Source organism: Globicephala melas, chromosome 2, assembly GCF_963455315.2.
Source record: "Globicephala melas chromosome 2, mGloMel1.2, whole genome shotgun sequence".
In the NCBI taxonomy this organism is placed as follows: Eukaryota; Metazoa; Chordata; class Mammalia; order Artiodactyla; family Delphinidae; genus Globicephala; species Globicephala melas.
The window spans coordinates 40,260,847-40,278,203 of NC_083315.2; the positions used below are offsets into that span (position 1 = coordinate 40,260,847).

General features: G+C 37.2%; 1 protein-coding gene across 1 annotated transcript in view; it reads right to left on the reverse strand.

Moving 5' to 3' along the window:
- Nucleotides 1-17,357, reverse strand: part of AGBL1 (AGBL carboxypeptidase 1) — a 700,107-nt gene that overhangs the window by 182,295 nt on the left and 500,455 nt on the right. The window contains exon 22 of the mRNA XM_070045034.1: nt 16,764-16,927. Within this exon, the coding sequence (XP_069901135.1) occupies nt 16,764-16,927 (164 nt within the window). The remainder of the gene's footprint in view (nt 1-16,763; nt 16,928-17,357) is intronic.

The following is a 17,357-nucleotide window of genomic DNA, read 5'->3' on the forward strand; positions in this document are numbered from 1 at the left end:
ATGGATAAATCGCAAGATAATTATGCTGAGCGAAAATGCCAAAGGGGGGGAAAGGGTACATACTATATGATTTCATTTACATAAAATTCTAAAACTACAGACAAAAATTTAGGGACTGAAAGCAAATCAATGGTTGTCTCAGTGAGAAATGTATTACAAAGGGACTCAAAGATGTTTGGGGGGGGATGATGGGAATAGTTGTAATTTTTATTGTGGTAATGGTATCATGACTGTATGTACAAATGCCAAAACCAATCAAATTGCATATTTTAAATATGTGCAGTTTATTGTACATCAATAATGCCTCAATTAAGCTATAATAAAATCAGGTTTGTTTGAGCATTTTCTTTTACAGGGAATATTTAGTACTTTCCAGTCATGCCCAGTTCATTTTCTAAACACTTAATAAACCTTCCTTAATAATTCAACCTGTGCTTTCCTGATATCTACATCATACTCATTTGCTTAAGTTTGAGAGACTATCTCTCTTTCTAGGTTTTGGAGAGTAAAAGGATATTTTTCCAACTTCAGTTTGCAAACATGCCTCCTCAAAGATTTTGGACAGGAATTAGATAATATCATATGGGTATTATTTCAGAATTGCCTTTTAATACAGCCAATCCAGAAACCCTGAATTCATTTAGACTAATACATATATTTTTTTTTAAAATTCCCTCTCCCACATTTGACATCTGTTCCTTCTTGGCAGGTTTTATTCTATTTTCCTCCTCCTCTGCCTCCTCTTCTTCTTCCTTCTCAGTCTGAATATCATTCTTTACGTAGTGAAGCCAAAACATGCCATGGATCAAAGGTTTCCCCGCTGTGCCTTCCCTTTAGCTGCATTCCTGCCTGAAATATAACTAGGTATGTTTTTGTTTCTCCTTTGGTTTTATAAATTCCAACCTCTTTAGGAAATTTAGTGTCCCTGACCCTATGCTTATTACCGCTGCTAACAAAAACTGGGGTCTTAGGGAAGACACAAACTCTGTGTTGCTGATGGAGTTAGTTAACAGTTATGCCGTTGGATATACGCGAACTCTGCCTGGAACATCTGTACAAATCCCAAGAGGTGACTGTGCAGACCTGGCTGCCTGGGTGCACGCATCTCTCACCCTCTCACCATTCCAGTTTCTACCTGGGGTCCTTCACAGAGTTGTTATAAACATAAACACCTAAAATATGAATTTTACAAATTAAAATCATTGTAATCTTCATGTATACATTGGGAACTCAACAAAAATGTGCAGATTTAAGAATTACCATCATTCTACTCCATGGGAACTAGTGAAACCAGCTTAGCTTCTGCTTAATTCTGACGGCACTCATACCTCTGCTTTGGAGCCATAGACTTGTTTACTTGCAGGCCATGATCTTTCAAACTCACTCATGATTATATTAAAAACATGACTTAGTATTTAGTGGTATAATAATTCCATCATTTCTCTCTAGTTCTTCCTTAAGGTTCTGGGTTAGATTCTGCCAATCTGTTTATCAGATTTGAAGGCAGAAGGGGAGAGACCATTATCCCCGGGCAAGCATTTGTGGTAGATGGATGGGGAGACATCAGACATCATCAGCTTTCAGGCAAGCCTTAGCCAGCCACCTTCTTTGTGCCTATAGACCACAGACGTAGTTGAGGGCAGTTCCTTCAGGAGGACTCCAGCAGATGGAGATGCATGGAGGGGGTGTCCTGGAAAATCTTGAGATTCAAAGCAGCTTCTGACTGGGCTCTTGAAAACCACTAACTTTGGCACTAAATGTTAATCCGCCACAGAGTCCTTGCCTTTGGCCCCCCACAGTCTTTCCAATGGTTTAATAAGCCTCTCCTTGCCTTTACACAACATTCTGACCTGGAATTCATAAAAAGCAACTTGTTTTCCTGACAAGGTAAACAAGTATAGACACACGTATGATCCAGTTAGAAACAAGAGATTTGTGATTTTACAAAACCACCTCTGCTGTTCAAACTGGTATCGTGGTTAAACATGCTGGTCCTGGAGAGGGCTTCCAGGGTTCAAATTTCTGCTCCATCACTTACGAGTAACTTTAGGCAAGTTATTTAAATTCCCTGTACCTCGGTTTCATCTCTTTAAAATGGGGGCAAAATATTTTTTTACCACTTAGGACTATTTGAGGGAATTTAAAAACCTCATATGGGGCTTCCCTGGTGGTGCAGTGGTTAAGAATCCGCCTACCAATGCAGGGGACACGGGTTCGAGCCCTGGTCCGAGAAGATCCCACATGCTGCGGAGCAACTAAGCCCGTGAGCCACAACTACTGAGCCTGTGCTCTAGAGCCTGCGAGCCACAGCTACTGAGCCCGAGTGCCACAACTACTGAAGCCTGTGTGCCTAGAGCCTGTGCTCAGCAACAAGAGAAGCCACCGCAATGAGAAGCTCACACACCGCAATGAAGAGTAGCCCCCCTTGCCACAACTAGAGGAAGCCTGCGCGCAGCAACGAAGACCCAACATAGCCAAAAAATAAATAAATAAAATAAAATAAGTTAAAAAAAAAAGGCTTATATGAATAAAAACTTAGAATTAGTGTTTGGCATTTGTTAAGCAGTAAATAAATATTGGTTATTATCATCAGTGGTGTCCTTAACTCCTGCTTTTCTGATGAGTATACTCAATTCCCCAGTGTCTATTTTCCCACAATATTACTGGCTGAGTGGTTAAACTATAGCTCAGACTGGAATGCAAATCATCTCTATGCTCTCAGTGCTTCACTGATAAGAGACAGAGTCAATTCAACTTCTTCAGGCCCTCTTTCCAAAAGTTAGATCCATCCTTTCTAAGGCAAACCTTCAATAACTAAGTAGACCTAAAAGATAATTTTACATCTTTTCCTTAGAATACAAAGAAGAAGTTCCTTTGACTTTTCCCAGGTTATTCCCAAGTAATTAAATATATGAATAACAAGAAAAACAACAAAGTTAGATTGACTGGTTTTCCTTCATGGTCTTGAACATTCAGTGAGTGAAAGGTTTAGAATGTTGAGACTTATTTGCATGTATGTTTCCTTATCATGGAGGATGTTGTGATCTTTGTACTGAATGTAGAGGAACCAGCTCTTTGGTTAAGAACATCAACTTATATAGATTATTTTTCATGGTCTAAGCTTTCCCCTTTGTGTTGGAAACTGCTTTATAAATAAAATTTTAAAGAATTATTTGCAGTACATTTCAGGAAAAAAAAAAGAAATTTGGAATCAGTGATCTGTATTTGAATCACAGATCAGCCATGTAGTAGTAGCTTGGGTTTTACCAAACATTTAGCATCCTAAGCCTCCATTTATTCATCTATAAGGTAACAATTAATAATAGTAATAAAGATTTCCTAATAATAATAAAGATTTCCTAGGGTTTTCTTGATTTAAGATAACACATATCAAACCTTTATCACACTTCCAGCCCTATGACCTGTCACCATTCTACTCCTCATTGTATTTATTTTGTCACACGCTGGCAAAACACAAGGAACTAGTCAGCTTCCCTGATTCAAAACCACATAATGAAATGATGAATAACAAGTCATCATAAGCACATCATTCCTCACCATGTTATTGCCCCTAAATCCACTTCTGAACAAACCTCTTTATTTTACCCTCTCCTTTTCTTCTCACTTATTTATAACTCCTTTCTGTTACCCAAGTACTGTTAAGCTTCTGTCCCTTTATTATCTACTCAGTAGGCATGGAGATAAAATTTAATTTTCATTCAACCAAATATGAGCTTTGTGCCACTTAGCATAATTCAACTGCCTTGCCTTTTATATCTTGAATGAAGTGTTGCAACCTTACTGCTCATGCTGAAATGAGAGGATATCAATGGCTGTAGCATTGAGAATAAACATAGGCTATTCGAGATGAAAGGAACTTAAAGATCTTTAATTTTAAAGCTAAAAAATCTGAGAGTAGGGCTTCCCTGGTGGTGCAGTGGTTGGGAGTCCGCCTGACGATGCAGGGGCTGCGGGTTCATGCCCCGGTCCGGGAGGATCCCACATGCCGCGGAGCGGTTGGGCCCGTGAGCCATGGCCGCTGAGCCTGCACATCGGGAGCCTGTGCTCCGCAACGGGAGAGGCCACAACAGTGAGAGGCCCGCGTACCGCAAAGGTATTCTGAACCAGAACTGAGCTTCTGTGAAACTAAGCCACATGTCCTTGGTAAAAACTGTGCTGGGTAACAAAGTGAGGGCTTCATGGAAATTTGTGGAACAGCAAAAACCATGACAGATTATTTCATCTTGGATGCAGTGGATGTGTCTAGATTTCTTTACTTGATTCACTTCTAAGAGGGGGGAATTGGACAAATGGCCAGAATAAAGAAAAAGGGCAAAACGTGGAAATGTTCACAGAAACTCACCTCACATTTCTCTTCTACAACAGAGTCATCTAAATTCAGAAGCTTACAAACCAAAAATGTAAACTTTCTGTTTCTTTTTATCCTCATAAGGCTACTCTAGTTTGAATATTATGACCTTGATTTCTTCTCTTGTAAAACAGCTTTCCTTTTTCCTTTTCTTTTTTTTTTTTGCCTTTGTTGTCACATCCATAGTTTTGCTTTCCTCTATACTATCTGGTAGACTAACTCTTATAGGTAAAATGGTTTGAACCATAATACTAGAGGGCTAGCTCTTTGTAAGAGCCACAGGGGCTCATGGAGTTTCTTAATAAAGAGAAAACCAGTATTAAGAAATAAAGAGAAAAAGGTATTACTCAAAAAATTAATGAAAGTCTATTGAATTAACTTAGACCACCCATACCAGGCTATTTGAAGCTTTCCTATATAAAGATAGCCTCTCCTGTTTGGGAAAACTTTAAAGGTTTTTGTCTTCCATTTTTATAATTAACAACAACAAAAGACAAGGCTACAAAAGGCTGCTGTTGATAATAGAGAGTGGAAAGAGTGAGTTTTCTTGATTGAAATTTTTTTCCAGGGCCTGATAGCCTATTCTGTTTCCAGGTATTTATAGATTCATAGGCAAGAGACCAGCCTTTCATTTGGTTGAGCCTGAGGCAGAAGTGAATGAGATCCCCAGTGTTGACTGGAAATGGGTAAATCACTTAACCACACCTAGGGGTCACTTAGACTCCCTGGGCTCCCATGGAGTCATTTGTAAAATAGGTATTCTTTTAGGTTAACATTCATGGTTGTTATTAGGTGGGAATATTTTACAAATAACAAATATGCAACATGAAGAAAATTCACTTTAACTCCTTTCTGTCTGCAGTCTGTATCACCTCTCTCTTTCAAATTCTTATCCCCATGAGTTGCAATGCATTCAACCCATGGTGACATACATTCCACCTATGATGATATATATTAATCTTCCCTGAATAGTATTAAAACAATCAAGGGATATTTCTGGGCCAAAATACGTACAAGACATTAAGATTTTGAAACTTACACATAAACACACACAGACATACATTCACTTCACCCAACACATACTTTTAGGGACTGAAGAGAAAAAGAAACTAAGATGATTAAATAAGTTTTAGATTATCCATTTAATGGCCCTCACCTCTGTCAGTGGTTCTGCATGTTGCTGAAGTCACAATCAGCATGTGTAGAGTATTAATTATCCTGATTTTTTCCCATTTATTATTTGAAAGTCTGAACATCATAAAGGAGAAGAACTTGAGCCTTGTAATGAAACAGAAGTGAATTCAAAAGCTAGCAGTTCTTCTGTAAGATTCATGGCATTTGGCAGACTTCTTAACCTCTATAGAACAATTTCTTTGTAAAACGGGACTCTAATAATAGCATCTATCACACAAGATTATTTACATGATAAAGTAAAATAATACTAACAAAATGCTTAGCATAGCATCGAGTTCATGGTAAGGTTCTAATGAATGTCTGCTTTTATTATCATCTCATATACGCATTGACACACATTATTTTCATGGTTTCATGGTATTCTAGAAAATTAATCAACCATGTTCTTTCTTTTTTCTCTATTTACTACTAGGAATTTGGGTTAAATTTATTTGGGGATATAAGTCTCATTGCTATAAATATCTATGTAGTAAATACTGTTTTCTGATAAGTTTATTTTCTTGAGGGATATTCTAGCTGGAAACAAAATTAAATGGGAGGTTTTTACGGACCTTCTTAAAAGTTGCCAAATTCTTCTCCAGAGGAAAAGTAAACCAATTTACAGAGTATAGTATTATTAAACTTCTTTCTTCATAGATGCACTAACACTGAGTTTTCATTATTTTTATTCACTTACTGTAGAAGAATCAGCATAGAATCATACCAAAAATATTTGAATTAGCCTTTCTTTACTAATGGACCAGGGTTTTTGTTGTTATTGTTTCCCGCTAAGATTAGCACTTCTTCCTGGCTAATCAATTCATTTTCCCTGATCCGTTAGAGAGCCATTTAATGTTTTAAAGCTACACGTGATAACTTATAGTCTCAAAAGATCCCCAGGCTGAGTTCCGTTCCAACATTTCCCTCCTCGTAGCCACTGGACATTTCTTTGCCTGCAACTACGGAGTGAAGCTAAGACTATTCTCAAATATTAGGTATTGTGGGCTAATTTTTTTTAATTTAAATAAAATTAGGGTGACCAAAGACAAGCAAAAAGAAATACTGTCATAATTGCTATGTAGCAACAACTGTTGTTGGAAACAGAGTGTAATTTGCAATCTGAAACATTGAGTTTCCATCTTTTGTTTTGATACAATGCACCTTTTGGGGAACAATTCTCCCCATTCCCATATGTCTCATTTTGGCCCACAGACATTGGTACTCCACTTCCTGCCCTCACCTGCTTCTCCCTAAGGGAGGAAGAGTGTCATGAAGTTGATGATTCAGGGGGAGATGCTGAGTGAGCATGAGTTGCTGGTGACCCCCTGTGTTCATTCTCTCCCTGAACTCAAGATGCCCTCATTGCTCTTCTGCATGATAAGCTTAGCAAGGCCAGCTCTGCTCCTACAATTCTAGGTAAGGAAGTCCAATTATGGTGGGTTCATGCACTCTAATTCTTTATAACCAGTAAAAAAAAATCAGGTATGTTCCATTCAACCTATCCAACTCCTGTGTTCTATTTCTTATTTGGTTTAGAATTCATGAGAGAAGAAAAAAGTGGCATTCATTGGTCATATAAAACCCCACCCAGCTTAGTATCTGTAGTCACTAAACATCAAGGATACAGAGTCATACTGCTTGGTTCAACTCCTATGTGATTCTTATTAGCTGGGTGAAAGACAAGTTATATAGCTTCTCTGACCTCCAGTTTCCTCATCTGTATAAGGGAGATAATAATAGTACATACCTCAAAGAATTGTTTAAAGCAGGAGTTGGCAAACTTTGGCTCTCTGGGACAAATCCAGTCCACTCTTTATTTTTGTAAATAAAATTTTACTGAAATGTACCCATGCCCATATATTTGCATATTGGCTATGGCTACTTGCACGCTGTAACAGCAGAGCTAAGTAGTTGTAAAACAGACCATATGGCCCATAAAGACTAAAATATTTTCTATCTGTCCCTTTACAGAAAAAGTCTGTCAACCCCTGGTTTAAAAGATAAAGCAAGAAATGAGGTATGCATACAAAACACAGAGCACTGGACATGACAAGAGTAAATTCTTATCATGTGTTAGCTATTATTATTGTTATCTATTAAGAGGTAGTGTATCATAGTGATTAACAGTACTGATTCTTTGGCAAAACTGTATAGGTTCAAATCTCAGCTCTACAACTTATCAATTCTGTCATCTTAGGCAAGGCACATATTTTTTTCGAATCACAATGTACTCATCTGCAGTATGAATATAATAATATCTAGTACATAAAGTTATTGAGAGGCTTAAATGAGATTATACAAGTAAATTAATACTTAGGAGATTGCATGTCACTTATATAAATATTTGCTGTCATCACCATCACCATCATCATCATAACTGTCATTAATTTCCCCCTACACGATTCCAAAATATAAACTTATTTTGAACACAAGTTCATTGATAATATTATATCTCAAGTAATTCACATATTCATTTAGTAAATATTAACCAACCATCTTGAGGGAGTCAGAGAGTCTCCAGAAATAGAGATATAACTCTTCCTTTCTCCTTAACTTCTGCAGTACAATCAGATCTATACTTTCAGGTCAAAGCCAAAATATCATGAAATCTTGAAGAAAAAGCACCATCTAAATCAAGTTACTTCATACTAAAACAAGAGGAGTTATCTGCATCCAGTTAGACTACAAACGGGTTTAAAGAGCATCTAAACCCTGGGTTATTGAGCAATTTTAAGCCTTAATAGAGCTCTCATGATTCAAAGATGAATAAACACAAAAATGATGAAATAGAAGTTGAAAGAGGAGGATGAAAGAATCTTAACAACCTAGAGAGTGAAACATTCTGCAGTGTCTAAGGAGATGAATGCCTTACTCAACCCACAGAGCAATGGTGCTCTTTGGGAAATGATTAGGCACAGGAAACAGAAGCCAGCATTAGGTAGCCCCTGTTCAGGTATCAGGAAAATTCAAGAAAAATGACATCCGTGAAACAGTACATGAAAAGATAGCAGATCCAAATGGAAAGAGAGCTGACCATATTGCAAGCAAGCATGAATAAAAGAAAAACTGATGAAAGATAAAGAAATAGTTGCAATAAAACCTAAATGTAAAACGGCTGAAAATAAAACACATCAGCAAAGAGGAGAGTCCACGCTGCAGAAAACTGAATCTATGAGTACAAACATTAGACGCACTTCCAGAATCTAGTGTTAAGAGTTACAAGGTACTATAGAATATTGAGCAGCTTTCCCTCTGCTATACAGTAGGTCCTTGCTGGTTATTTTAAATATAGCAGTGTGTACATGTCAATCCCAAACTTCCAATCTATCCCTCCCTCCGATCATTCCTGCTCGGTAACCATAAATTAGTTCTCTAAGTCTATGAGTCTGTTTCTGTTTTGTAAGTAAGTTCATTTGTATTACTTTTTTTGAAACTAACACAACATTGTTAATCAACTATGCTCCACTATAAAATAAAATTTTTTTAAGTATGAAAAGAAGAGTTACAAAGTAGAAGTGATGAGAGGAGAAGACATGACAGATATGGAGGCTGGAAAGCAGATATCAAACACTCCAGAGAAAGAGAATGAAGAGTTAGAATGGAAACACTGCTGTTGTATAATTGAAAGACATGTCAGAAAAGGATAGGGTATTCAAATTCCAAATGAATCAAAAGGACCTAAACCTAAAAAGAAAAAAGAAAAGAAACAATTTTGATGTAGTAGAAAAAGAATATTTGTGTTAATGAAAAAGGAAAAACTATTAAGGCAGAAATAAACAAGGTACATACAAAGAAAGAAAAGTTAGGCTGATTACTAATGGCTTAAATATCAGAGAAAATTGAACCAAGCCTATATTGTTTTAATGAAATCTCTAGGTAGGCAAAGTGGAACTCCGATGTAAAGGAAAGAGGAAGATATCCAGATGTATACTAATATACCAGAAGTACACCACTGATTTACTTTACCAAAAAAAAAAAAAATTGAGGTGTTCTCTAACAAAAATGTGAGATGAGTCAACATAAAAATAAGAATGAGGACATGATTGCACAGAGTGGACAGAGATGAGCAATGCAAGTAATTAAACATAAAACTGAATTTTAAAATGATCTGACTATGACTATTAGACAATCCAAATGCCACAGATATGTCTTATGTGAGAAAATAAGAAGTGGAAAACAATATTTTTGTTTAAAATAAATGAGACACAGATGGTTGGATCGGCAATAAGTGTATTTCAAAATGTATATGTTCCAGGAAAAATCCTAGGAAATGTAAAGTGTTGTGGATGATTGAACAATACAGACCAAGTACACACTTCACTCACTCACAAACATAGGAAAAAAGCTCCTATATTCACAGTAAATACCATCAATATCTATAATAAAATAATATTTTAGATCATAGCCAAATACATTTTCCTTTGATTTTCAAGGATGGGTGAATATTATAAAACCTATTAACATAATTTAATAAGACTATTAGTTTAAAGTAATAATCATTTTTCTAGATACCAAAAAAACTCATCATCCAATCCTGATTTTTTAGTTACTAAGCTAAGAAAAAAGAATAATTAATAAAGAGGACATTGAACATTAATACCAAACCAACAGACATTTTACTTAATTCTTAAATACTCAGAATCATTCTCATTTTGAAGCGAGATTCACAATCAAGTTGCCCATAAAATCATCATCATCATCTTTAAACTATGTTCTCAAAACTGAGCAGGTTATAGATAAGAATAAAAAGTAAGCAAAGCTAATTGTCAAAATTTATAAATGATACTATGATTTATCTAGAAAAACAGAAAAATCTAGGGGAACACTTTTAGGTATAACTACAGAGAGCAGTGAAGTTACTAATAAGCATATCAATAATCAAGAATGTTCCTGTATAACTAAGACAACCACTTACAAAAATATGATGAAAAAGATGCTTTTTGAGTAACAAGAAAATTTTAAATGTTAAGATTAAAAGCTCATGATAATACATCAAGGAGGTACATGAAAAAAAAAAAAGGTTACAAAAGAACCCCTACAATACTTTGTGAACATCAAAGAAGATCTGAATAAGTGGAACAAAATATCAGGTTTTGAAAAAGTCATATAGGCAAATAGTCAATAGATGAAAAAACCCTATAATTTTAATGCAACTTGAGTTAAAATCCCAGTGCTTTCACTTTGGGCAGGTAACAACTCATTATAGAGTTTATTGGCGAAAATTTAAAAAGGAAAATAGCAAAGCACATTTTTAAACAAATAAACACATAAATACATTAAGAGGCAAATATAAGTATATGTAAATGTATATGTGTGTTAAACAATACTAATGAGGTGGTGCTTGCAACATCACAGGTTTAAATTACACAGTTACAACATTAAAACTATGTGTTCCTGGCAGATAGATTAATGGAACAGAATATAAAACCAAAAACATATATATATATATAAATATATATATATATATATACACACCAGGTACATGCATATGTAAATACTATATAATAAGCTGACATATTAATCAGTGTTAAAGGATGGATTATTAAGTAATTGCTGTAGCAAATGTTTAACCATATAGCAAATGGTTAACAACTGTTAAAAATGGTTAACAATTTAGAAATACAGACTTATTCAATAGTGAAAAAATGTAGAGGAATTACAATATGTAAATATACTCATTATAAACTTACCTACTTCAGTTGAATTAACACATTCTTACAGTGCATGTGAATTATTTGTTATTAGACTGAGGCAGATAATTTTATCAAAGGTAAAAGAAACAAAGAAGAAGACTGAGAAACATATCTATGTAAAAACAAATACATCCAAAGTCAATAAACTATGTAAAAAACATGAAAGGTTAATCGGGAAATATTCGAAATATCCAAGACAAACAGAAGTAGAATATCTTTAATATAGAAATTGAATTTAAATGTAAATTTTAAAATGATTATTAAAAGAATAAAGAACAAAAGATATTATTTGTATATTTATTTTTAAAAAGAATACTAATGAAATAGAAGCATGTAATCCATTTCAGAAAAGGTCAAAGTATGAATTAAAACAGCACCCCATTTTCACCTATAAATTGCAAAGATTTTTTTTTTTTTTAAATTGCAAAGATTTTAATGCAAAAGCAATCATTGTATCTAGAAGATGAGGTAGGAGAAAATATAGACAACCTTGGTTTTGGCAATTATTTTCTTTTTTTTTTTTAACATCTTTATTGGAGTATAATTGCTTTACAAAGCTGTGTTAGTTTCTGCTGTACAACAAAGTGAATTAGCTACACATATACATACATCCCCATATCTCCTCCCTCTTGCGTCTCCCTCCCACTCTCCCTATCCCACCCCTCTAGGTGGTCACAAAGCACTGAGCTGATCTCCCTGTGCTATGTGGCTACTTCCCACTAGCTATCTATTTTACATTTGGTAGTATATATATGTCCATGCCACTTCGTCCCAGCTTACCCTCCCCCCTCCCCGTGTCCTCAAGTCCATTCTCTATGTCTGCATCTTTATTCCTGTTCTGCCCCTAGGTTCCTCTGGCAATTATTTTCTTAGATACAACACCAAAGGCATAATCCATGAAAGAAAGAATTGTTAAGGTAGACTTCATAAAAATTAAAGATTTTTGCTCTGTGAAAGGTACTATGAAGAGCATGAAAAGACAAGCCACAGACTGGGAGAAAATATTTGAAAAAGCACATCTGATAAAAGACTGTTATTCAAAATATGCAAAGAACGCTTCAAAATCGAAATAGGGAAACAACCTGATTAAAAGATGGATCAACAACTTAAAAGACACCTCACTAAAAAATGATATACAGATGGCAAATAAGCATATGAAAAGATGCTCCACACTCTCTGTCATCAGGGAAATGCAAATTAAAACGAGATACAATTACACATCTATTAGAATGGCCAAAATCCAGAACACTGACAACACCAAATGCTGACAAGGATGCAGAGCAACACGAACTCTCGTTCATTGCTGGTGGGAATGAAAAATGGTACAGCCACTATAGAAGACGGTCTGACAGTTTCTTACGAAAACTAAACATACTCTTACCATACAATCCAGTGATCATGCTCTTGGTATTTACCCAAAGGAGTTAAACATTTATGTCCACACAAAAACCTGCACACATATGCTTAGAGCAGCTTTATTCATAATTGCCCAAACTTGGAAGCAACCAAGATGTTCTTTAGTAGGTGGATGGATAAGTAAACTGTGATACATCCAGACAATGGAGTATTATTCAGTGATAAAAAGAAATGAGCTATCAAGCTATGAAAAGACATGGAAGAAACTTAAACATATATTTTTAAGAGAGAAACAGCCAATCTGTAAAGGCTACATGCTGTATAATTCCAACTATAGGACATTTTGGAAAAGGCAAAACTATGGAGCTAGTAAAAGGGTCAGTGGTTAACAGAGGTTAGCAGAGAGGAAGTGATGAATAAAGGCAGAGGATTTTTAGGGCAGTGGAACTACTCCGTATGAGACTATAATGATGGATACACGTCATTTTACATTTGTCCAAACCCATTAAATGTATAACACCATGAGTGAAACCTAATGTAAACTCTGGACTTTAGGTAAGAATGATGTGTCAATGTCAGTCCATCAATTGTCACAAATCTACCAGTCTAGCAGAGGATATTGATAATGGGGAAGGCTATGCATGTGTGGGAGCAGGGTGTATATGGAAAATCTCTACCTTCCTCTCAATCTTGTTGAGAGCTAAAACTTCTCTAGAAGTAAAGTCTATTTTGAAAAATGTGTTTATAAAGTTTCAAGGAAAGGAACTCCTATACATGGTTGTTGAGGGTTTTTTAATCTATTTATTCATAGGTGAAAAAGTAATCTAATTTCACCAAAATGCTGACAATGGTTATCCACAGGTAGATGGATGGTGTGTGACTGAAGACAGGAGTAGGGATGTGTTTTTGTTGTTTGATTTCCAAATTATATTTTCTTATTCAGAAAGACAAAAGTGTATATGTTTTAAATGAAAACCAAGTGTCTTTAATTATTAAAAAGCCTAATTAGGTTTTCTAAAGTCTATGAAAGATTTTTATTTTTTCCGTGTTGTTTCATCAAACTGAAGAGAGGATTAAACTAATTTATCTTGATGCCAAGGGAAGCCCCGGTTAAGGCAATAGGACTGTAATTTGGGAGAATAGGCGAGATATTAAGCTGTTGCTAAGGCTCAGGTCGGAAACTCTGAGCTTTCTGTTGTTATTAATGGAAGGACAAATGGAGAGAGGGGAGCAGAGCTGAAGAGTGGAAAGGCACTGGAGGGATACAAATCAAGATGAAAGGTGGCTGACTCGGCAAAACTGTTAAATGACTTTGCAAAAGACCTGTCACAATGGATAAACGGCCCCTCCTGAAGAAGCAGCTTAGCATTCCTGCAGTGCACACACAATTATTTCCAGGGATGAGACTGACAGGAAGGAGAAAGAAAGAGGAACGGCAAGAAGATCTAAAGATGCCTTAATGAGTCTGCAGACATTTCTTAAATGAGCAACTGGGAAGAAGAGAGCTATAGAAGAAAAACCAAAACAAAGAGTGCATGTACTTCATTTTCAGCTTCAGCCACTGGGCAAACAACCACCATTCTGCCCTTTCTCTGCTCATGAAAAACAGTAAGTTGCTCTGTGGATGCTGACTACACTCTAATTGTTTTTGTGGTAAGTGAGGCATAAAACCTATTGTCAAAAAACATGATGTCCACAGCGTACAGCCAGCCTTTATCTTCCCAGCAGATCACTCCCAGGGGTTAATGTTGTCAGAGGGACCCTCAAAATAACATGTGCTCGCATTTCTTTAAGGCAGACTTTCAGGTCAGAGCCCCCCTTTTTTCTCTAGTATCTCCTTCTCTGCAAGAAAAGAGAACTTTCCTCAAGTATATAACCCTGTTATGTCAAATAAAGGCCACACGCCCAAGGAAAAGAGGCAGGAGTCGGCGGGAGGGTAGCATAGGTCTCCTCTCTAAAGCTTATGGAGAGTTGTACTGACAAACATTAGTTACACCCTTTGTATTATAGTAAGAACCCCTGTTGCTAACACAATTCTTAGGATTCACTCTGCTGATTATTATATCTCATGATTTAGTTCCATTCATCAGAAACGAATCAAAGGTACTCAAACAGCTTGCTGCTGGTTTCAAACCAATATCATTTTATTAAGTTTCCCTCTGCCAGCCTTTAATGATTATACACTTACTGGCAGGAATATTTTCTGGGTCAGGACATTTTCAGCGTAATTTCCCTCTCAACCATTAGTTCTCAGGTCCTTTGGGCAGGAAGCATGATTTGTTTGGATCACCTGCCTCCATGAGTAGAAAAATATATTATGATACAAACGTTTGGGTGAAATAGGCAGTTTTCACCCTGCTGCTCTCCACCAAGCTCCACGCCTCTCAAATTTAACTGAACTCTTTTCAAAACACACAGATTAATCACACCCTTTGTAGGTATCCTGCCCTTAAGAAGCCGTACCAGCCTAAGAAGGGTCAGAGGTCACGGGAAGACTTCAACCTTCAGTATTCTCGGACTGGTTGTAACTGAAAAATTACTAGTCAGTTGTGTGGGATGGCATGGAGGGCAGGTAATACTATGTTCTTATGATAACCCACACAGCGGCCACTGCATTTGGAGCCTGACACCAAATTCTTTAGGCTTGAATTAGAAAAGGCACTTCTTTGATAGATTTCTTCTTGTTCCAGTTTACAGGCAACTAATCCTCACTGCATTGGATCAAACAGACGGGCACAATCAATTCAGGGAAAGCAAGCAATGCCAGGTCTGCTCAGTCTTCCCTCAATGAGCAGCAGAGGGGGAGGGGGGGAGATGGAAAGAAAGAAAATGCAGGCATGCCTGCACCCAGGATAGCTTAGCAAAGGCAAAGATGAAAAGACAAGTTGAAATATATATCCTGGCAGATGGAAGCGCTTGCTGTCAGAGGGAGAAGCTGAAACACCAACCACGATGCCAAGCACACCAAGCCTTCGGGCTCGGAGGGGTGTTGAAGGAGCTGGGGCAGACGGAAGTGGTTGTGATGTCAAAACGAAATTGGCACAGTGACTTTAGGGAGGGAAGAAGTCTGGATTTACTTAAGTCTCCATAGTCTGTGATCTATAGCATCGTGTGATGAGCAAGTTAAATATTGCACTTAGGTAATTAAGTCTCAGAGAAACCAGTGCCTTCCAAAGCAGTATTAATTTACACTGCTAGATCTTTCTAGGCTTGATTGGCCATTTGGTGAGAAGTCACACTGGAACGGCAGCCTAACAGTGGCAGGAGGAAAATTAACGAAAATGAGCTAGAAATAGGAGGCCCCAGTATTAGCGGTTTTCTCTCTGCCTTGGGACATGAAGTGCATGACAAGATGTTTCCTCATCTACCGGCAGGCACTCCCTCACCCAACAGCTCAATCCCCCGCTCCAATGCTTTGCTCAAAACGTGGGCAATGACTTAGCGTTCTTTGACTCCTCTGACGTTTCCTGATCTCTCTTCTCTCCCATTGCCTTTCTATCTTCCCTTCTTGCCCCCGAATACAACTTGTCTACAGTACAGGGCATCAAAAGGGCTTCTGCGGATAACAGTTCTCCCTCTCCTGACTCTTTAAAGATCCTCACTGTTCTCAGAGATCCATCCTTTCCCTGCCATGGCTGTGAGTCAGTTTCTCTGGGCCGGCGTATTCATCACCATCATGTATTCTGAGACAGAACACTGCTTTTTAAGAATGGGAAGATTAAAACATTTCTTGTCCCCAAGTGCCTGGATATTAGCAGCGAGATTGTCAGATTTTAGCTAATGACTCCAAAGTGACATCAGTATAAACAGTTATAAACACATAACACAAATCAGTTATAAACACATAACTGGCAAACATAAGCATAGGTAAATGTGCACGTGTGTCGCTAAGCTGCATCTTCTTTGCCATGAGCAAAACTTAATAAAAATACATATTTATAAATGTATGTAGCTTTATATGTGCATTTATGTACAAGTAAGCAACATCCTCCTTGTCTTCAGCAGGAAGTAAGGATGCCCCGAGTCTGGTTCCAATGGAGCACTACTACCCTACCTTGATCTGGCACCTTCTCCATATTTTCTCTCTGTCAAAGACCCATAGGTCTGTGTGACTTTCACTTCCCAGATACTCTCCAATGGAAACACAAAGGTTCAAATAGTGAGCAACTTACCGCTGGAGGTGGTGGTCCAGAGATGACTCCTCAGCATTCAGTAGAGCTGCTGCACAGGTCAGCAGCTGATGGCTGCAGCTTACAGATTTGAGTTCCAAGATGAGGAGGCCCAAGCAGAACATAGATCCCATCTCCTCCAGTTCACTGGTACCAAACTGTAGACCCTGTCAGTTAAACAAAGCACTCAACAGTGAGTATAGGATGGAAACCGAGTGAAGACAATCTGAGATTAAGAGGAAGGACACCTGGACATAGGCCTATCACAGAAATTAAGAATTAATAGTATTTATCAGTCACTGCCCAATGTGTTTTGTTTTGGGATTTGTGGCTTAGTGGTTCTCAGTCTGCATTACATCAACCTTCAGGATTTCCCCGAATTACTCCCAAGACAGCAATGACCGGGTAGGGGTACTAGAGGGCAGGAGGTGTACGTGGAGATCCAGGAGTCACTTCCCCCGACTTTAGATAAAGCAGCAGTGCTTCTATCTGTATTTTACAAAAGGGTTTCACAGCTGAAACCAAAGTCTGTAAACAATATTACTAAGAGATACCCTTTTTCTCCCATAAATTTGCCAACCAACGGAGAAGAATGAG